Genomic DNA, 21,156 nt, shown 5'->3' with positions numbered 1-21,156 from the left:
ACACTCTACAGTGAAGCTGATCAGTTTATCAGTGAAATAAAGATTCAGAGGGGTGTGAATACTTTTTCACTCCTCAGTCAGGAGCTCTGATTTACACACGTATATAAATCAGTAACACCCCTCCAGCCAATCATAAGGCAGCGTTTCCTGCAGTGGTGAGAGTGAATGATTAACAGCTGGATGTGTGGCAGGTGAACTCTGACCCTCGTACCTTGGTACTGTCTCTCCTGTTCTCTGCAGCTCTGGGTGAAGCTCGTTCCTCCTCCTTCTTCAGCCTCCGCTCTCGTTTCTCCTGCTCCTCCCTCTTCTCCTGCTCCTCCAGCTTCTTCCTCACCTCCACCTCCTCATACCTGTACACCACAGAGAGGAGAGAGAGGTGAGAGGAGGGTCTGGTGATCCCCCTACACCACACCTCACAGCTTCATTACAAACAGCAGGCATGTGTAGAGGAGCAGGTGCACCCTGTGGTGCAAACCCTCCTTCCTAATCATGTTCCTGTGTTCCTGGATGTAACATCACCTACACTGCTACACCACACTGCTACACCTACACCTGAGCTTTCACCCACATCAGGACTAGGATGAGGTGAATGATCATGATTATTATTGTTGTTGTTATTATCATTAGTATTATTACATTTATTATTATTATTATTATATTTATTATTATTATCATTATTGTTATTATTATTACATTTATCATTACATTTATTATTATTATTACATTTATTATTATTATTATTATATTATTATTATTATTATTATATTTATTATTATTATCATTATTGTTATTATTATTACAATTATTATTATTATTATTACATTTATTATTATTATCATTATTGTTATTATTATTACAATTATCATTACATTTATTATTATTATTACATTTATTATTATTATTATTATATTATTATTATTATTATATTTATTATTATTATCATTATTGTTATTATTATTACAATTATCATTACATTTATTATTATTATTACATTTATTATTATTATTATTATATTATTATTATTATTATTATATTTATTATTATTATCATTATTGTTATTATTATTACAATTATTATTATTATTATTACATTTATTATTATTATTATTATTATTATTACATTTATTATTATTATCACATTTATTATTATTATCATATTGTCATTATTATTACAATTATTATTATTACATTTATTATTATTATATTATTATTATTACATTCATTATTATTATTATTATATTTACTAATATTATTATTATTACGTGTTTTATTATTATTATTATTATTACATTAATTATTATTATTATTATTATATTTATTACAATTATTATTATTATTATTGTATTTATTACATTTGTTATTATTATTTGTATTATTATTATCATTATTATATTTCTTACATTTTTATTATTATTATTATATTTATTATTATTATATTTATTACATTTATTATTATTATTATCATTGTTATTTATTATTATTGTAATTATCATTATTTTACTATCTACATCCTCCTTATAATTTTGACTTTTAATATTCCTATATTATTATATTTATTATTATTTTGGTAGTGATTATTTTATTAATATTACTGTTATTATTTCATTGTTGTTATTATTTTTACTCAGAATAAATTTAAGGTTTTATTATGTATTTATTTACCAAGAGCTGAATTTCTCTTAACTCTTTTTACTTCATCATCATCAGGAGTGCTAATATAATTATGGAGGTGTAAATATCCTGGTCAGGGTTGTGGTGGTCCCCCAAAAACAGAGCTAATAACAGCACTGAGATTAGAACCCAGACCTCAGCGGTGGTGGGTTAGTGTAACACACCGCTGTACCACCCGAGCACCCACAGTGTGTGATGAGATCATGTGATCATTAGATATGTGAGGACTGTCAGTGGTGGTTTAGCTGAGACCACGCCCCCTCCTGATGAGGACCAGGTGAGTGAGGTACCTGAGCTTCAGACTGCTGGAGAGCTTCTCCGCCTCCTCGATGGCTTTCCTGATGGAGGACGGTCCCAGCATGGACATGAAGAACTCCTGCAGAGACCACACGCAGGTTACACCAGGACACACTGAGACCAGCGCCAGTCTCCTAACCCCCCCTCCCCCCCCCGTGCACTACACCTGCTTCCAGCACCTGTAATCTAGATCTACATCTCAGCTCCGATCCAGTCTTCTTTAGTGACACCTCAGCATACCTTACATACAATCAAACTACCACCACCACGTTTCACAGCTGCCTGATGCTTTACAACATAATGAAACCCTTGCTGTTTAAAATGACCGATCTTTCTAAACATCTGGAGGAGCATCCAGATGTTTTTATGACACATGAATTGTTGGGCCTGCTATCCTCACATGAACCCCCAACTCTTTTTTGTATGTCATTAGAACGTTCTGGAACAGTTGTCGATTCACCCCTGAAATGTTTTAAGCAGGTTGAGCAGATCTGATACTGTTCAGATATGAGGTGACAGCTCTCGTTGTGTTCCAGTGGAGTCCTAGAGCCTTAGCACTGACCTATTTCAGCATTATTTACTCTAAGCTCTTCCCACTAATCTCCCCCGATCATGGTACAGTGTTCCTGTAGAAACTTTAAGGTGACCGCGCCGGGTGTGGGTGGACGTCGGACCTGCTGCTGTTTGAAGTCGGGTCTCTTCTTGATGAGGTCGTAGACGGTCAGGTACTTCATGTAGAGGACGTACGCCTTCTCCTCGTCGCGATCCAAACGGCACTCCTCCGCCGCCTTGAAGATCTTACACGCGCTCTGGATGTAGCTAACACACACACACACACACACACACACACACACACACACACACACACACACACACACACACACACACACACACATTAAAACCCTAACCCTCAGTGTGACAGTGGTAGCTCAGCGGTTATGCTACTAGACCAGCCAGCCGGGCACCTACACAGACAATAATTATGCTGTTGAGATTCCTTATAACTGCTGTAGTCACGCCCTCTGCTGGCTGATTGATGGTGCTGCACTACACACAGACGGGGGATAACGGAGATCAGTGCGTGACTCTCCGTGCACGATACGGATCTCTAAATGAACCCACCCGGTGCAGGTGAAAAGAAGCGTCGGTACTGCACACGTGTCGGAGGGGTCGTGTGTTAGTCACGACCCTCCTGGAGGTCTGCAGCAGTAGAGGTGAAATACCGTCGGGGAATTGGATACGACCAGATTGGGAGGAAATTGATTCAAGCGCCACCACTGTCGGGCCCCTGAGCAAGGTCATAGATCCATTACTTCCATAAACATCTCAAACATGGACTCATCAGAGTCCAGAGGAGTTGGTGGCACTCCTGGACATTGTTGACGTACGGATACCGCCGTGTGTAGAGAATTTAAGGTGGATCTATAGATGCCTCGAGTGATGCCGACATCAGACACTGGCGCATTCTTACAAAGAGCCCGAGCGCATACAGAGGACCACGCTACACTCTTCGTATTCCTCCACCACTCATATTAGTGACTGCCTATCCAGGCTTTCCTCCCTCAGACACGCCACACACGTCCGTCGAGCGCCCGGCCGGGCCGGTAGCACCACCAAGACTCGAACCATTCAAGTGAGAATTCCCACAGCTACGGTTCCTAAAGCTGTAGACCTAAGGACAGGAGGTGTGGCTTACATCCGGGTGCTGACTTTATCGGGTTTGATCTCGGCCTTCTTGTTCAGATCCCCCAGCGAGGTGGAGAGGTAGAGCTCCTTCACTCCTGTAGATACCGCAGGCATCTTCACACTCGGGTTCTGATCCCAGCTCACGGCCAAAACGATTCCAACGACGGTGATGATCCTCACATTCTCACCGGCGGGTGGAGGGATATCTGGAACAACACAGCGTTACTCAAGTTTAAATACAGAACCTAGAACTCACATAGAACCCCTGATTCTGCTCTCAGAAAGCTACACTACACAGATGAAAGTGTTGTTGATTTCATGCATTGTGTGGATTCACTGATGAGCTGTTGTTGCTCCTGGACGTTTCCAATTCACAACTACGACCTAATAAAGCAGCTCAATCAAGGACACATGAAATTAACCTTGAGAGAGAGATGGATTGTGTAACATTATCTACAGATCTATAATTATTCATCACAAATTCGTGTTGGATTTCTGAACATTATTAATAATTACAGGTGCTGATTTATTATAACTATAAATAAATTATATCAATCTATAGCTATGAAGTGTACACGCACATACATTAAAAGTATATAAATCTGTAAAAATATATACATCCCTTAGTAAGTTAATGATTTATAGATATTTATAATAAAGTAAATAAAGGACTGATTAGCTGTGTAAACACTTCACTGTAAACATTAGCATTAGCACATTAGCACGCTAATCTGTTCAGCACTCACTCTAAACACTCGCACTGATGGGAATGATGTTTATATCTACTCAGAGAAGCGATAAACAAGATACATACAGATGATTAAATCAGTAATAATGTAAATAATGAGAGTTTGATCAGGCTCGTGTTTACAGTCTTACCTTTAATAACTTCTACAGCTGATTCCCGGAACTTCTGCTTATCCCACCTGCATTCCGACAAGCCCCGCCCACTGTCTTGTGATCAGCCATGATGTCACTCTCACTCACACTCCACCCGTTCTGAGGTTGAACTCCACCAAGCTTTATTCCACTGGATTTGGTGAAGTCAAAGCTGCTGTAATAACCAAAATTACTGGGATTAACCTGGTTTAACAGATTATAGTTATATTAATGAACATTCTACAAGTGTTTTATATCAGTATTACAATACTCACTGGTGCAAGAGGAGGACGCAGAGCCTATAGTACACAAGAAAGACAATAAACCTTGCACATGGTACTACAGAATCTCAGAATCTTTGGTGCAGGTGTCAACAACATACATAAAATAATAAAATAGAAATAATACAAAAGGAATACTATATATAAGCATAGAATACATTTTTTTTTAAATGTGGCAGTGACATGAACAGCAACAGGCTCTGTGCAATGGAGATGTAAAGTATGGTACACTGACAGTACACTGACAGACCTAGGTATAAAATAGAAATTGTATATTATATATAAACATGGAATAAGAATAATTTAGCAGCAACATGAAACAGCATCAAATGTACAGTACAATGAATGTGTGCAGTCCGTCCACTGACAGACTTTAAGTAATTTAAAGAAGATTGTGCAATAAAGATTATTGACAGTAAATAAGGTGCGTACGTGTATTCACTGCAAGGGAAATGTGGGAGGCATGTGTGAAAACTCACGTGCATCAGTTAAAACGGCGGGATGTGAGAGTAGTCCTTGTTTAGTATGCTGATGGCATGGGGGAAAGAAGCTGTAAATATGGCGGTTGGTCCGAGTCTTTAAGGCTCCCACTCTCGGTCTCCTAAACTCAAAATCTTTGGAACTCAACACCCTTCGTTGACAAATTTGCTCCCCTAAACTCAACGTGTTCAGTTTGTATTTAAATTTTTTTTTACATTTTTCGCTTTGTTCAGCGCTCGTCTTGATCAGTAAACCCTCACCAGCGTGTGAATCTGATCTGAATCTGCATCAGTGTGGAATAAGGTGCAGATCCAGGGTTACAGCTCCACGTGTATCTGTGTTTATCTGGATTCTCCTCCCTGTTTCACTTTTAAACTTGTGTTACAGCTCCAGCTTCTGAGAAATGGTGAGAATCAGAATCAGCTTCTCCCAGAGTCTAAAACGCTTCTGGTTGAAAATAAAGCTTAACGTGGTTTAATGTAGTAAAAGAAGGAGACAGGAGCACTAAACTTCTCTTCATTATTACTGCTCATAAGTTCCTCCACTAATCACATTCCTCACTCGCTGTTTTACTACAATAAGTCACGCTAAGTTTTGTGCACCGCCGTCACACTTCCAGCGCTAAAGCTATTCTGTCACTTCTCATGTGAATGCGCCGGTGCTGAAGGGAATACGGTATTCCAACATCGAGCATCTCCACCATTAAGAAGCATCAGGAAACAATAAAGAAGTAAAACTAAAGTGCAGCTTTTATTGTATTTTTATTGCTGTGTAACTGTTAGTAATTGTATTTCAGTGTGTTTATATTATATTTGTGTTATTTTCAGTGTTTAAGTGTCAAAAACAACCTCATTATTTGACATGAGACTAAAATATCTGCAGCTCCACGGGACCATGGACGCATTAACAGGTTTCACAAACATCCTTATGGGAGAAAATACCTCGAAACTTAACATCTTATATTATTAAACTAAAGGTACCAGTGTAATTGATTTACAAATTTGCTGCTGTAACTCTGCAATTTTCCTTCAGAAATCAATAAAGTAATGAATCAGTCATGTACTGATGTACACTGCATATTAAATCATATACGCTGTGGTATGTAGATATACAAACATTTACATTTACCTCATTTACACTTGTGACATGTTCAATCTAAGCAGTTGAACAGTAAGAGCCTTGTTGAATATTTAGAAGTGTGATTCATTACTCCACATAGCACATTTCAACTATTCCAGAGTCCAGTGGCAGTGTGCTTTACACCACTCCATCCAATTCTTGGCACTGTGTTTGATAATGTGTTTATGATGATTATAACGTGATGTTTTACACTCTGGTTCCATCATGACAGGACGGGTCGTTACTGCTCACACAAGATTCATCAGTTCAGGTTTAATATCAAACACAGTCATGAACTATTCAGTGTCTCCAGTTCACCTCACTTACACGCCTCTGTACTGTGGGAGGAAACCGGAGCACCCGGAGGAAACCCACACAGACACGGGGAGAACATGCACAACTCCACACAGAAAGGACCCGTTCTTGCTGTGAGGTGACAGTGCTACCCACCGAGCCGCCCCATTAAATCATATACACTGTAGTATGTGGATATACAAACGTTTATATTTACCTAATTTACATTTGTGACGTGTTCAATTCAAGCAGTTAAACAGTAAGAGCCTTGTTGAATAATTAGAAGTGTGATTCATTACTCTACACAACACGTTTCCATTGCTCTAGAGTCCAGTGGCAGTGTGCTTTACACACTTGGTGAAGTAAGGTAATGAAGCTCCTGTCACACAGTTTTTGTGCTCATGTTATGCACTTCATTGTACTGTATAAGTTATTTTATAACCTGTTTCTTTACCCTAATCAGGTTGAAATTTGTTTTTTGGATTAGCACTTCAACTCACAGTCGCATTTAAGAATATGTGGACGCTACTAAAAAATCAAAGCCATGCCAAAAAATGTATGATTCGAATTTAGTTGAACCATAGTTGTGCCAGAAGCTTGAAAACTGCTTTTTTTTTTGGACAAACAAGCATTTCAAATATCTGTAAATATATACTGGTTTTTATTATATATTATAATTTATTTATTTATTATCAGTCTGTTTTGTCTCTTGAACGAAGTGGTGGATGTTCAATCCAAGCAGTTGAACAGTAAGAGCCTTGTTGAATTAAAAGCGTGATTCATTACTCCACAAAACACGTTTCCACGGCTCTAGAGTCCAGTGGTAGTGTGCTTTACACCACCCTATCCAATGTTTGGCACTGTGTTTAATGAAGTCATGAAGTCATGACAAATAGAATAGAATAATAGAATAACATCATTTTATTCTATAATATAGTAAAATATCATAATAATATAGAATACAATGGAATTTTATAGTATTATAGTATAATTTTCTGCAATGTTATAAAAAATAAAACCTTGTTATAAAATGTATGTCCTTTACAAGTGTGTGTAAACCTTAATTCAACATATTTATGATAAAAATATTATTATATAATAAATAAAACATTGAACTGCACGCTGAACACACTGAACTACATTTACAGGCAATGTATTACTCCGCACTTCTCAACTTTTTAGATTTACTGTGGTAATTATTGGATTAATAAAATATTTGTTTGATGTTTTAGATTTAACATGTTTATATTTTAGGCAGAAATGTAATCAGAGCGCAGTAAAAGTGTAAAACTGAGCTAATAAAGTGAGTAAAATGTGGAGTAACAGACAGACAGTGTGTGTATCCCTCCGCGCTGTTGTTTTGTCTCTGCGTTAGATAAACTAGTCCCGGTGTGAGGGTGTGTTCGCTCTTTGTGAGATCTGATAATTGGATTAATCAGACAGATATCGGACACGCAGGTGAGATCGGATCTCTATAATCGTTTATTTTACTTTATTTTAACTTTATGCTGTTTTGTGTGTGGATGTTGTTTATTTGCGCTCGCGCCGCACCGGATGTGGAAGTTGCTGTGTGCGTGTTTGGTAGTAAAAATGTTTCCACTTCCCCCGGAAACTCTGAAACTTTCTATCCGTTTCCGCTTCTTTACTCTAACTTCTCCTCGTTCAGCAGATTATTGTTCATGTTCTGATTATTAATAAATTTAATGGTTTTATTTTATTATTGTAATAATTAACATTAGCGCTGCTGCACTGATTCACACCGTCCCGCCGGGAACTCAACATGGAGGCCCGGAGTTAGCTTTAGCATTAGCTTATCATCTGTTAGCATTAGGCTAATAACAGTTTTAGTTCTCTAATATCTGTGTAGATGTATTTTTTTATTCTGTTAAAATGACGTTATTTTCCCCCGAATCAAACGTGCATATGTTTTTATTGTTTATATAAAACTTAACATTACAGAGAAAACATTTAACTTTGTTAAGATTGTAACGCAGCTTCGAGCTAACTGACCCCAGTAACAGTGTTCCGCACAGCGCCGTATTTATAACATGTGTTTTATTAATAATTATTATATACACATCACACCAGAAAGTTACGTTTATTGAAGTATACATAAACATTGCGTGTTAATAAATGTGTGTGTTCTACAACTAGGGCAGCTGTAGCCTAAAGGTTAATGTACTGGACTAGTAATCAGAAGGTTGCTGGTTTAAGCCCCACCACTGCCAGGTTGGCACAGTTGGGCCCTTGAGCAAGGCCCTTAATGCTCAATTGCTTATACAGTATACTGGCACAGTACTGTGAGTCACTTTGGATAGAAGTGTCTGGCTAAATGCAGTAAATGTAAATGTGTGTGTTTAATGGGGTGATTTAGAGCCCCTTCAGAATTATTCGCACCCCTGGAAGATGAGACGATGTACAGTAGAAGGATGTAGAGCTACACAAATCATGACATTAGCTCCAGGAAAACAGCCAACAGTTAAAAATGTCCTTTCCCAATATCAGACCAGTAATGACGTTCAGAGCAACTGGAGAAAGATGGGAGATTATTTAGGTTTTGGTGTCAGAACACCTGGACTACAATCAGATGACCCACCACCTACATAACCTGAAGTTTGTTGGGGCATCATAGCTAGAAGAAAGTCTTTGCTATCAAAGACCGACAATTCCAGCTGCCAACTTTGTCTGTTTGTGAATTCTGTGGTCGGATGAGCCCAAAATAAAGCATTTTATAAAGCCTTAAAGAGAAGAACCTCATCTCCACTGTGGGATCCGTAATGTTATTTATGCCACACTACACGACTGGTGGGTGATGGTGGGGGGGGGGGGGTCTCCCAAACTACGTTTCTTCATTAAAACAAACACGAGCGATCAAAGTTTGTGAGAAATCAAGGAGAAAAAATAAATGAATCTGAGTGGATTTGGCAACACGAGCAGCTTGGATTGTTCTATAGTGAGTTGGAGGTTAATTAATATTGTTTGCAATGCAGCGTGGGTGTTTTGTAGAGAACGATCAGGTCAGAAATACTGTAAAACGTGTGTGTGTGCGCTGATGTATTCTGATATAAACTATATTACGCCCCTGTACCACGTGTTTACGTTTCTCCCCTGCGTTTCCCCTCGCACCGTATCTTACGTTCTCATTGGCTGTTGGACACAGCACTCATTGCCAGTCGGGCGACTCGGATTTAGATATCTGACAAGCTAGAAATCTGGCTTCGGTGAGCGGTGAGATCTCTTGCTGAACGCTCAGCGAGCCACTCGGATGGAGTTGTTGAGTAGTTCACACTTAGCGATTGAGAGCCGAGTTCCGATCCCTGAGCGAACGCCGAGTCGCTCCCGAGCCGCCACATCTAGCTCCGACCCGTCGCCGAGTGAAAATCAGGGCAAATGTCGTGTAGTGTGAACCAGGCATAAGTTGTTTATCCTCCAAAGGCTCAGAGTCCGGATTGTGAAAGTCTCAGCCAGGAGGCATAAACTTGGTCCTGTATGGATCATTTAGCAGGACGGGGATTCAAAGCACACCTCAAAATCAACACCAAATGGTTCGTTGACTACAGAATGAAAGGTTTCTGACCTCAACCTGATAGAAACCTTGTGAGAAGTGCTGGAGAAGATAATCCACAAGCATGGACCTCTGAATCTAAAGGATCTGGATAGATTCAGTACTGAGGAATGTTTTCAGACCCATTTCCCATTATGGGTGAAGATTTTGAGCTTCTTTCTTAGCAAAGTGATGCTGTAAGTAGTACTAAATGAAGGGGTACCAATAATTTTGGAACACCCCTGTTTTTAGACTAATACAGAGGAGTTATTTGATAAGCATAAGGAATGTTTTACAGGGGTGCCAGTATTTGTGACGTTGACTGTATGGCTGTATGTGTAGATAACACCCACCACGCTGTACATGTCGTCTGATCGGTGATGGTAGGAATGAGTCCATTACTGAAGGAGCTTCTCTGTAGGGCAACAGTGTGGTCTAGAGGATGAAGATTGTCCACGCAACCTCCGAGCCACCAGTCTCGCTCGACTTGAGCCTCCATCCAGGACTAAAGGAAGACAAGCATCAAGGCTCTTCTCTGTTTTAGCGCCCATGTTCTGTCCGAACATCTGAGTCTCTTGCTGTCTTTAAAAAGCGATTAAAAACCCACCTCTTTACTAAGCACTTAAGCTGACTTGTACTTATTTACTAACATCTTGTTCCATCCTTTTCCATTTCCAAAAAACAAAAAAAACAAAAAAACACTTTGGTTCTAACAGGTTTTAGCAGATTTATGTTCTTCGACTGTTGTTTACCTAAACTTGAGAAATAAAATGTTCACTATAGAAGCACTTCTGTAATGCCTAGTTCACACTACACGATTTTTGGCCAGATTTCGCTCGGCGACTGGTCGGCGATTGATTTTCCGGGTCGGGAGCAACTCAGCGTTCGCTCGGCGATCAAAACTCGGCACTCAGTCGCTAAGTGTGAACTATCCAACAACTCGACCCGACCGGCTCGCCGACCGCTCGGCGACTGGATCGAGTTTTCTAGCAAGCCAGATATCTGATCTCAGATGTACGACTGGAAATGAGTGACATGTCGAACAGCCAATGAGAACGCAGGATACAGCGTGAGGGGAAATGCAGGAGAGGATATAGTTTATATCAGGATACACCGGCACACACACGTTTTACAGTATTTCTGATTTGATCCTCTACAAAACATAACACCCACGCTGCATTACAAAATTATTAATTAACCTCCAACTTACTACAGAACCATCTATACTGTTTGTGTTGCCAAATCCACTCAGATTCATTTATTTTCCTCTTTGATTTTACGCTGCACATCAGCTCACAAACTTTGATCACTCGCTACTTGTTGACGTGCATTTTTGGACGTGGTATCATTAAACCATTGGTCACTTCTCGTGTTTGTTCTCGTGACTAAACGTAGAGAAGTTCACCTGCGATTTCAGTTGGTGATGGATCGTGTAGTGTGAAACCCCCGATCGCCGATCAGTCGTGTAGTGTGAAATATACACTGACTGAAAGACTCCCGAGTGCAAAAGATTCAGTCGTGTAGTGTGAACTGTACAGCGACCTGATGACTGGGAAAGTCGTGTAGTGTGAACTTGGCATAAGTCGCTCTGGATAAGAGCGTCTGCTAAATGCTGAAAATGTAAATGATGGACAGGAGTCTGGTGATCTTCTGTATCTACAGTTTACAGGGTGTCCAGTTATAGTGACCCATCCTTCATAAAAATAATAAAAAGAACACATGAATTAAGTCTGAAGACTTTTTTAGGATTATTAAAGTGACAGCGGTGCACCAAAAAAGTTGTATTTATTTATATTTATTTTTTGCTTTAAAGTTGGAGGATGGCCAAACATTAACTAATGTGTGTACTGTACTTACCTTAATGACACATAAACATATAGTACACAAACGTAAAGCGTTTTCTAAAAACAAGGGTTCTAATGAGTATTAGTGTTCTTTATTTATATTCATTTAACCTTTAATATTTCTAAGTAATAATATATGAAATCTGAAAAGGGTTATTTTACACCCTAAACTTAAACTTGTCATCTATGATTTTACTTGACTAGGTGATTGTTGGACATCGTATTTAGGGCTGCCAGTAACGACTATTTTTCTATTAGTCGATTTATCTAAACGATTAATTTTCCTCCAAAAATGTCATTCAGGATCTGATTTCATCTTCTTTTATTCTAACACTAAACTGTAGGTGATAATAATCTAACCCAGAACTAAATGTAAACAGGGTTTATGTTCATATGATCACATTCTCAGGTGCTCCATATTAAACAGAGTGCAGCTCGTGTTCATGCTGTTCTGTACACACAGCAACGTGCTTCACCTTATAGCAGAGATCAAATAGTTAGATGTAGCCGCGTCTCATTAAGTCCAGCGTACGGTAACGACAGAACGATCCCCGATCCTAACCTCCACATTCACTCAACACTTACTGCACATTCTAAACCATGTAAACACGGTGCTGAGTGTTACGCTGTCACCGGCGCATTCACACGAGAAGCTTTTTGTGCTCCGAGCCCGACGCAGTAAAGTGGGCGGCGGTCTGACTGAACTCGCTAAGAAATGCGCTATTCCAAGATCTCCAGGATTAAGAAGCGTAATGAAACAATATAGACGTGCAGCACGGCGCCGGTGCTGCTGTGGTTCCATCAAAGCTTTACACAGTGAACAAACCAGCTTTTAGTTCTGTACCAGGTTTAAGTAGCACCAAACTTTGGATGATTTGGGTCGTGGAGAACTATGATCTTTTATTTGAAAGCTCTACAATCGTCCTCTGACGGCTGCAGACGGTGTTTTTTAAGACGGAGCTTAATGATGCCGACCGGTGACCGGAGCAGATACGACTGAGGTCCTGCACACAGCGAGTAGTGCTGAGGGAATCATATGAACGCTTATATGAACGGAGACGATGTAGAAATTAAAAAGGAGCATTTATAAACATCGTTGCATGCAGCGACATTGATGTCGACTAGGACGACCAGTCGCGGCAACCCTAATCCTATTCCCAAAACCCTGACCATCAGTATTCATAACACTTTCTTAATGTTCTTGGAAAGCATTTACATGATTGGATACCCGTTCAGTGGTGTTGGATGTGGGAAGAGAACATCTGGACTCGCACTCAGTGTTCATTTTATAGAGTTCAATCTTCACAATTATAGTTTCTTTATTAATAAGGATGAAATAAGTTCATTACATATCATCACTACCATTCTACACCTTCTGCCACCCATCATTTACACCCCCAAACTTCAGATACAACCCCCCTCCTTCAAGTATAACCCTCCAAAAATCACCCCAAACAAACCCCACTTGCAGCATTTCCTGTACCAGCTGCACCCTCTTTCATAATACAAGCAGCATACATGCTAAAAATCAAGGGTACCACCCCAAATAGTTCCCCAACACCGAGCCAGAGCCCCCGAGGAAACTGCCCTACAGATTAAACAGCACTGTTCAGGCCGCTCAGGTGGCGCAGCAGTAAAAACACTCGCTCTGCCTACCGGCTGGGCTGAGCAGCCACATGAACAACGATTGGCCTGTTGTTTTACAGTTACATTTACATTTTCAGCATTTAGCAGAATTTAGCATTTATCCAAAGCGACTTACAGTATACAGTCTGAGCGATCGAGGGTTAAGGGCACAACAGTGGCAACCTGGCAGTGGTGAGGTTGGAACCAGCGACCTCGAAGGCTACAACTGCCCTTGTTGTTGTTGTTCAGATATGGGCGGGACTAAGCCGGATGGGGTCTCTCTCTTATGACTGGTGCAATTACGACCTCTGCTGGCTGATTGATGGCGCCTGCACAGAGATGAGAAAAGAGTGCTCTCGGGATGTGTCTCTCCGTACACAACGCTGAGCTGCACCGCACTCGTCAAAGTGTAGGTGATGAGATGCGTACGGCTGTTGCCCACGTGTCGGAGGGGGCGTGGGTTAGCTTCGTTCTCCTCAATCAGACCGGGGATCGGCATTGGTGGAGAGGACCACACGCAGCCTATAAGCTCATCGCCATTTAAAGCTTACTTGACTGTGGACATCTCGTTACGCTGACCATCCGTAAAAGGGTGACACTGTTCCAAATACGGTTTAATGTGGGGACAGAGGTGAAGCGTTCAAACCCAACAACACTGTGCATACTGTTGGGCGCTCGGGTGGTGTAGCGGTAAAACACGCTACCACACCAGAGCTGACATCTCAAACTCCATATAAGTGATGCAATTACGACCTCTGCTGGCTGACCGATGGCACTGCACAGAGTCGAGTGGCTCTCCGTACACAAAGCTGATCCACATATGAACTCAAAATGCAGTCAGTACTGCACACGTGTCGGAGTGTGCTAGTCACGGCTCTCCTCAATCAGGGTGGAGATCAACATCAGTAGAGATGAAGCGTAATGCAATAATGTGCATACTGCAAAGCCTGGTGGAGGTAGTCTTCACCTGTTTTGCTGCCCGAGGAACTGGTGGGTGGAATAATGAAGGACGAGAACCTCTCTCAGACACAGTTGGGTTCTTCACACATCGGAACAGGTTCTGGAACTACTGTCACTGTCCAGTCACAGTCGAGCTTCTCACACCCTCAGTGATGTACAGTTTTGATCATTGTGAGTGTGGACAGGACCTCCCGTGGTGGTTGACGATGGTTGTAGGATGACCCTGACCCAGTGTTCCTCTCTCCTCTGTGTGTGTGCTGTAGATGTCTCTGGTGGATTTAGGGAAGAAGCTGCTGGAGGCGGCTCGATCCGGTCTCGACGATGAAGTTCGGATCCTGATGGCTAACGGGGCTCCGTTCACTACAGACTGGGTAAATCATGCCAACCACTTCATCCTGGTCTGACCCCACCTGGTAATACTGGGCACAGAGAAGCACCCGGTCCATGGTGTGGTATCAAAAACGTGCACACCAAGGGGTCTTCTAGAGGGGACAAGCCATGTCTTGGTTGTTTTGGGTGGAGGGTGTTACCAGTTCTAGTACATCCTAAACTCCTTACAGAGAGTAACCCACCCAATTTGGATGTGCTCGTTTCCCCTGGGTACTCAGGTGACCTCTGCAGGGTCTGAACCATCGTTATTGGCTAGATTTGGATTCATTAGCCAGCACTTTTCACCGCACAGTAGTGGATCCTTACGGGGAACGTCATCATGTCTGGAGGACCATGCTTCCTCCACTTGTGCCGGTGCCTCGACCCAACAGTTGCGGCTACGGCCTTCCCTCCCTCAGACACGCCCTATTGTGTCTGGCGAGTATATTAGACTGTAGTAAAACACGCTAGCACACCAGTGCTGAGATCTCCAGCTGTGCTATCAGTCGGCCCGGGCGCCTGCACAGACACACGATTGGCTGCGTATCTATCTATCTATCTATCTATCTATCTATCTATCTGCTGCAGTTACGCCCTCTGCTGGCTGATTGTGGCGCTGCACAGATCCGTGCACGATACGGATCTCTGTATGAACCCAGGTGCAGGTGAAAAGAAGCGGTCGATCCTGCACACTTATCAAAGGGGGCGTATCCTAGTCGGGAGTGGAGGTGGAGGTCCACACCCTAATATTAGAGGTGAAATACGATCAGGGAATCGGATATGACTAAATGAAGTGTGTGTGTGTGTGTGTGTGTGTGTAGTTAGGAACGTCCCCGCTGCACCTCTCGGCCCAGTACGGTCACTACTCCACCACCGAGGTGCTCCTGCGAGCCGGCGTGAGTCGAGACGCCCGGACCAAGGTGGACCGGACGCCCCTGCACATGGCCGCCTCGGAGGGACACGCCCCCATCGTGGAGGTGCTGCTGCAGGTAAGGGGCGGGGCCTGGCCGAGGGTCTCTGTGCAGCGGCATCGGTCAGCCAGCAGAGGGCGTCACTGCTGCAGTTATGAGGAATCCCCTCCGCCGGAGGAGTTACGCCCTCTGCTGGCTGATGGATGGCGCTGCACAGAGACGGGGGATAACGGAGACTCTCCGTACGAACCCGCGGTGTGTGTGTGTGTGTGTGTGTGTGTGTGTGTATGGAAGGGAATAATTGATGATGATGATGATGATGTGAGGTTTGATCTCGGTGTGTGTGTGTGTGTGTGTGTGTGTGTGTGTGTCAGGACGTCAGAGCAGCTTTGATCTTATTGTTCGTGTGTATATGAGAGCAGCAATTGACCAATTACAGATCATAACCCGTCCTGCCCTTTCATCATGGCCGAGTGTGTGTGTGTGTGTGTGTGTGTGTGTGTGTGTGTGTAGCACGGTGCGGATGTGAACGCTAAGGACATGTTGAAGATGACCGCTCTGCACTGGGCGGTGGAACACGGCCACGCCGACGTGGTGGAGCTGCTGCTGAGGTTCGGCGCCGACGTTCACACGCAGAGCAAGTTCGGTAAAACGCCGCTGGACATCGCCCTCGACAACGGCAACGAGGAGCTGTCCGAGGTCCTGCAGGTGTGACACACACACACACACACACACACACACACTGTACACACACACTGTACACACACACACACACTGTACACACACACTGTACACACACACTGTACACACACACACACACACTGTACACACACACTGTACACACACACTGTACACACACACACACACACACACACACCCACTGTACACACACGCACCCACTGTACACACACACTGTATCACACGCCAAGCTCATGCTGGGTAAATACGATTGGTTTCAGTCCCATTGTGATAATACAGCAAGCCACTAATCACATTCCCTCATGGCGCTTTTCCACCAAGAGAACTCTGGTTCTTGAACCGGTTCCATTCTGAGAACCTCGGTGCTATTGATGCACTTTTCCACCAAGAGAACTCTGGTTCCTGAACCGGTTCCATTCTAGGAACATCTGTGCTATTGATGGTGCTTTTCCACCAAGAGAACTCTGGTTCCTGAACCGGTTCCATTCTGGGAACCTCAGTGCTATTGATAGCGCTGCACTTTTCCACCAAAAAAACTGGTTCTTGAACTGGTTCCATTCTGGGAACCTTGGTGCTATTAATAGTGCTGCGCTTTTCCACCAGAAGAACTCTGGTTCTTGAACCGGTTCCATTCTGGGAACCTCGGTGCTATTGATGGCGCTTTTCCACCAAAAGAACTCTAGTTCCTGAACCGGTTTCATTCTGGGAACTTTGGTGCTATTGAGGGCGCTTCTACACCAGAAGAACTCTGGTTCTTAAACCGGTTCTATTCTGGGAACCTTGGTGCTATTGACAGCGCTTTTCCACCAGAAGAACTCTGGTTCTTGAACCGGTTCCATTCTGGGAACCTCGGTGCTATTGATGGCGCTTTTCCACCAGAAGAACTCTGGTTCTTTGGAGACACATTCCTATGGAGAAATACCTACCAGGTCACCATGGTGATGTGATAGTGGTGTTGTGGTGATTATGTGATAATGTGATGATTGTTGTTTGGTTGCTAGGTGGCCATGCAGAATCAGATCAACACAAACCCCGAGAGTCCGGACATGCTGACCATACACACGGCGTCACCTCAGTTCATCATCGGTCCAGGGGGCGTGGTTAACCTCACCGGCATCATCTCACCTGCTAACACTGCTAAACCTACAGGTAACACACACACACACACACACACACACACAGGGCCGGGTTTTACGCTATCAGTCTGGACTGGATTTATAAGCCTTTTCCGAGGCTTTAGGACTCCACAGGACCACAGCGAGAGTCGTCATCCTTAAATAGACTAAATACTATATATAACGGCGGTTATATTGATGCGTGACTTATAGACTCATCCAGGAAGTGTCAGAATAGCCTCAGAGTAACGGGGGTAGCGACAGTGAAGCATGCTGGTGGTAGCATGACCGTGTGGAAGTGCTCTGCTGCATCAGATCTGCACATTATTCTTCAGGAGGAAGGTCTTGATCAGGATGTGAGGTCACCTGTCCGTGAGTTGAAGCCGACGTGTGATCATCTACATTTACGGTGTTTAGCAGCTTTTATCCAAAGCGCTTTACAATATACAGTCCAAGCAATCGAGGGCCTCGCTTAAGGGCCCAACAGTGGCATCCCGGCAGTAGTGGGGTTTGAACCAGCGACCTTCTGCTTACTAGCCCAGTACCTTAACCACTAGGCTACGACTAGGCTATGCATTTGTCCTGACCGGATCCCAGTGGTGGCTCGGAGGTTAGGGTACTGCTCTGGCAATCAGAAGGTTGCTGGTTCAAGCCCGACCACTGCCAGTCTGCTTCAGTCAATGGCTTGTAATGTGTTTGTAAATGTGGATGCTGTGAGCTGATGAACTGTGATGATGAGTGGAACTAAAATCCCTGCAGTGATGTGAAAGATTCCCATCAGATGATAGCAGAAGACATGTATTGGTAGGGTGTGTGTGGGGGGTGTGTGTGTGTGTGTGTGTGGGTGTGTGTGTGTGTGTGTGTGTGTAATAATCAACCTTTGTTCTGAAACCTGCTGCTTACGTTTGAACTCTGAGTGAGTGTGTGTGTGTGTGTGTGTGTGATTATTAGGATGAATTGGTGTTTGTTCTCCTGACCTCAATTTGCCCCCCCCCCCCCCATTCTCTGAAAAAGCTCTTTGTGCTATCAAAGCTATCATTAGTGTCATATACCCCCCCCCCCCCCCCCCCCCCCCACGTTACTACTGCACTTCACTCCTGACTTCAGAGGAACCAGGAATCATCACCTACACACACACACACACACACACACACACACACACACACACACACACACACACACACACACACACACCGGGTCTGTGTAAAACCCTAGCTCTCTCTCTCTCTACACACACACATTTCCCATCATCCTACACTCCCGAGAAGAGAAGAGGGCGTGTCTAAATCCTCAGCTCCCTTAAAATGCTCCTACTGAGGTTCTTAATTCTGAGTGATGATCTGACCGAATGACGAGGGAGCGTCCGACGCCTCCTCAGCGCTGAAGATCAATCCCAGCATTCAGTGCGGCACGACTTTCCTCACAGAAAACTACAAACATGGTGGACGAATCAGTACGGAGCAACCAACAGAGTTCCTCTCACATCCTCACTGATGTGTAATGTGTATAAAGGTGTGATTATACCAGTGTGGGTTTATCTGTAAATCGGGGCGTCGGGGAGAGTTGAAGCGTTTTCGGCGGCAAGAGATTTACACTGAGGGACTAATAGAGACGTATCGGAACAACCACTGTTCTTCACTGTGTGTGCAGTAATGGCTACAGAGGAGGTGGTGGCGGCAGACTCGGTCGATGGGGCAATCCAGCAGGTCATGACCTCTGGAGGTCAGCAGGTCATTACCATAGTAACGGATGGCATTCAGCTGGGTAACCTACAGGGAGGTGGAGCCATCAGCCAGCCCATAATACTCACCATGCCTGATGGGCAGCAAGGTAAGACAGTGGGTGTGTCCAGGTCACCTATGGGATGAATTAGAACACTCACTGTGGGTCAGGCCTCCTGTTTTAGCACTAGTGCTTAAAATCACAGACGCTGTTTTGTGCGGATGTGTGTATAATGTGTGTGTGTGTGTGTGTGTGTGTTCAGTATTAACAGTCCCAGCCACAGACGTAGTGGAGGAGACGGTGGTGAGTGATGAACCGTCGCTGAAGAGAGTCAGGTTAGAGGAACAGGAAGTAGAGGAGGCAGAGAAGAACCCTGCCATGCCCACACACCAAACCAAGGTAACATCACACACACCTCACAGCCTGATCTGGTTCCAGGGAGATGTTACCTCACATCATGTGACCCTCACATCACACACACACACACACACACACACACACACACACACACACACACACACACACACACACACACACAAGATGTATGTGTGTGTTTTTGTGGTGTTTGTGATGTATGTATAGGTGTGTTACTGTGGTGTTTCTATGATTTTGTGGTGTTTGGTATGTGTGCTTATGTGGTTTGTCTGTGGTGTTTATGTGGTATGCAATTTCTATATGATGTTAATGTGGTGTTTATGCTGTTTTTATATGGTATAAGATGTGTTTGTGTGGTGTTTATTTAGTGTTTGTGTGGTGTTTTTGTTTGGTGTTCATGCAGTGTTTGTGTGGTGTTTTTGTTTGGTGTTTGTGTGGTGTTTATTTGGTGTTCATGCAGTGTTTGTGTGGTGTTTTTGTTTGGTGTTTGTGTGGTGTTTATTTGGTGTTTGTGTGGTGTTTATTTGGTGTTCATGCAGTGTTTGTGTGGTGTTTTTGTTTGGTGTTTGTGTGGTGTTTATTTGGTGGTCTTGCAGTGTTTGTGTGGTGTTTATTTGGTGTTCTTGCAGTGTTTGTGTGGTGTTTATTTGGTGTTCTTGCAGTGTTTGCGTGGTGTTTATTTGGTGTTCTTGCAGTGTTTGCGTGGTGTTTATTTGGTGTTCTTGCAGTGTTTGTGTGGTGTTTACATGGTGTTTATTTGGTGTTTACATGGTGTTTGTTCAGGAGAAGGTGGCGCTGTTGAAGCAGTTGGAGGAAGCGAACAGAGAAGCTCAGAAGTACAGACAGCAGTTCCTGAAGAAGGAGCAGGAGGCCGAGGCTTACCGCCAAAAACTGGAGGCCATGACACGCCAGGGGGTCCAGAAATCCACCTGATACCACACACACACCCAGAGACTTTTACATACTCGTGTTTTTATATTTTCAGATGGACTGTTACTCTCACAACAGTGTGAATGTGTGTGTGTGTGTGAGTGTGTGTGTGTGTGTGAGAGAGAGAGAGAGTGTGTGTGTGTGTGTGTGTGTGTGTGTGTGTGTGTGTGTGTGTGTGTGTGTTAGAACCCTGATTCTGTATCACTACACACTGCAGTGGTTTGGGAGAATCTTTATAATAAACATGCTGCACCATACACCGGGGTCTGTACGGGGTACAAGGTTACACACTATAGGGTCATAGAGTACTGGGGGTATATAGTTTTGAGGGGGTATACATTATGGGGGGTATATA

General features: G+C 43.1%; 2 protein-coding genes across 3 annotated transcripts in view; one reads left to right on the top strand and one right to left on the bottom strand.

Annotated features, from left to right (window-relative positions):
• Positions 1 to 4,690, bottom strand: part of usp8 (ubiquitin specific peptidase 8) — a 31,142-nt gene extending 26,452 nt beyond the window's left edge. The window contains exons 1-5 of one of the 2 annotated variants that reach the window (XM_063004647.1): positions 4,533 to 4,690; positions 3,664 to 3,859; positions 2,642 to 2,786; positions 1,961 to 2,046; positions 212 to 350 (exon numbers count right to left, since the gene is read on the bottom strand). In XM_063004647.1, the coding sequence (XP_062860717.1) occupies positions 212 to 350; positions 1,961 to 2,046; positions 2,642 to 2,786; positions 3,664 to 3,767 (474 nt within the window). In that variant the 5' untranslated portion in view covers positions 3,768 to 3,859; positions 4,533 to 4,690. Of the gene's footprint in view, positions 1 to 211; positions 351 to 1,960; positions 2,047 to 2,641; positions 2,787 to 3,663; positions 3,956 to 4,532 lie in introns of those variants that run through there. The other variant, XM_063004648.1, reaches the window with a different exon arrangement.
• A 3,328-nt stretch (positions 4,691 to 8,018) lies between these two features.
• On the top strand, positions 8,019 to 21,156 carry gabpb1 (GA binding protein transcription factor subunit beta 1). The gene is made up of 8 exons (XM_063004656.1): positions 8,019 to 8,164; positions 14,944 to 15,051; positions 15,871 to 16,038; positions 16,474 to 16,668; positions 17,661 to 17,808; positions 19,425 to 19,604; positions 19,759 to 19,895; positions 20,655 to 21,156. Exons 2-8 carry the CDS (start codon positions 14,944 to 14,946, stop codon positions 20,802 to 20,804), a joined length of 1,086 nt encoding a protein of 361 aa, XP_062860726.1. The 5' UTR covers positions 8,019 to 8,164; the 3' UTR covers positions 20,805 to 21,156.

This window comes from Trichomycterus rosablanca, chromosome 11 (assembly GCF_030014385.1).
Source record: "Trichomycterus rosablanca isolate fTriRos1 chromosome 11, fTriRos1.hap1, whole genome shotgun sequence".
Taxonomy (NCBI): domain Eukaryota; kingdom Metazoa; phylum Chordata; class Actinopteri; order Siluriformes; family Trichomycteridae; genus Trichomycterus; species Trichomycterus rosablanca.
The sequence above is the reverse complement of the archived record's forward strand: the minus strand, read 5'-3'. Positions and strand labels throughout refer to the sequence as shown.

Coding starts and splice junctions, on each gene's coding strand:
- gabpb1 (XM_063004656.1), top strand. CDS start 14,944: ATGTCTCTGGTGGATTTAGGGAAGAAGCTGCTGGAGGCGGCTCGATCC. Junction 15,052..15,870: donor CTCCGTTCACTACAGACTGG/GTAAATCATGCC, acceptor GTGTGTGTGTAG/TTAGGAACGTCCCCGCTGCA. Junction 19,896..20,654: donor TGCCCACACACCAAACCAAG/GTAACATCACAC, acceptor GTGTTTGTTCAG/GAGAAGGTGGCGCTGTTGAA.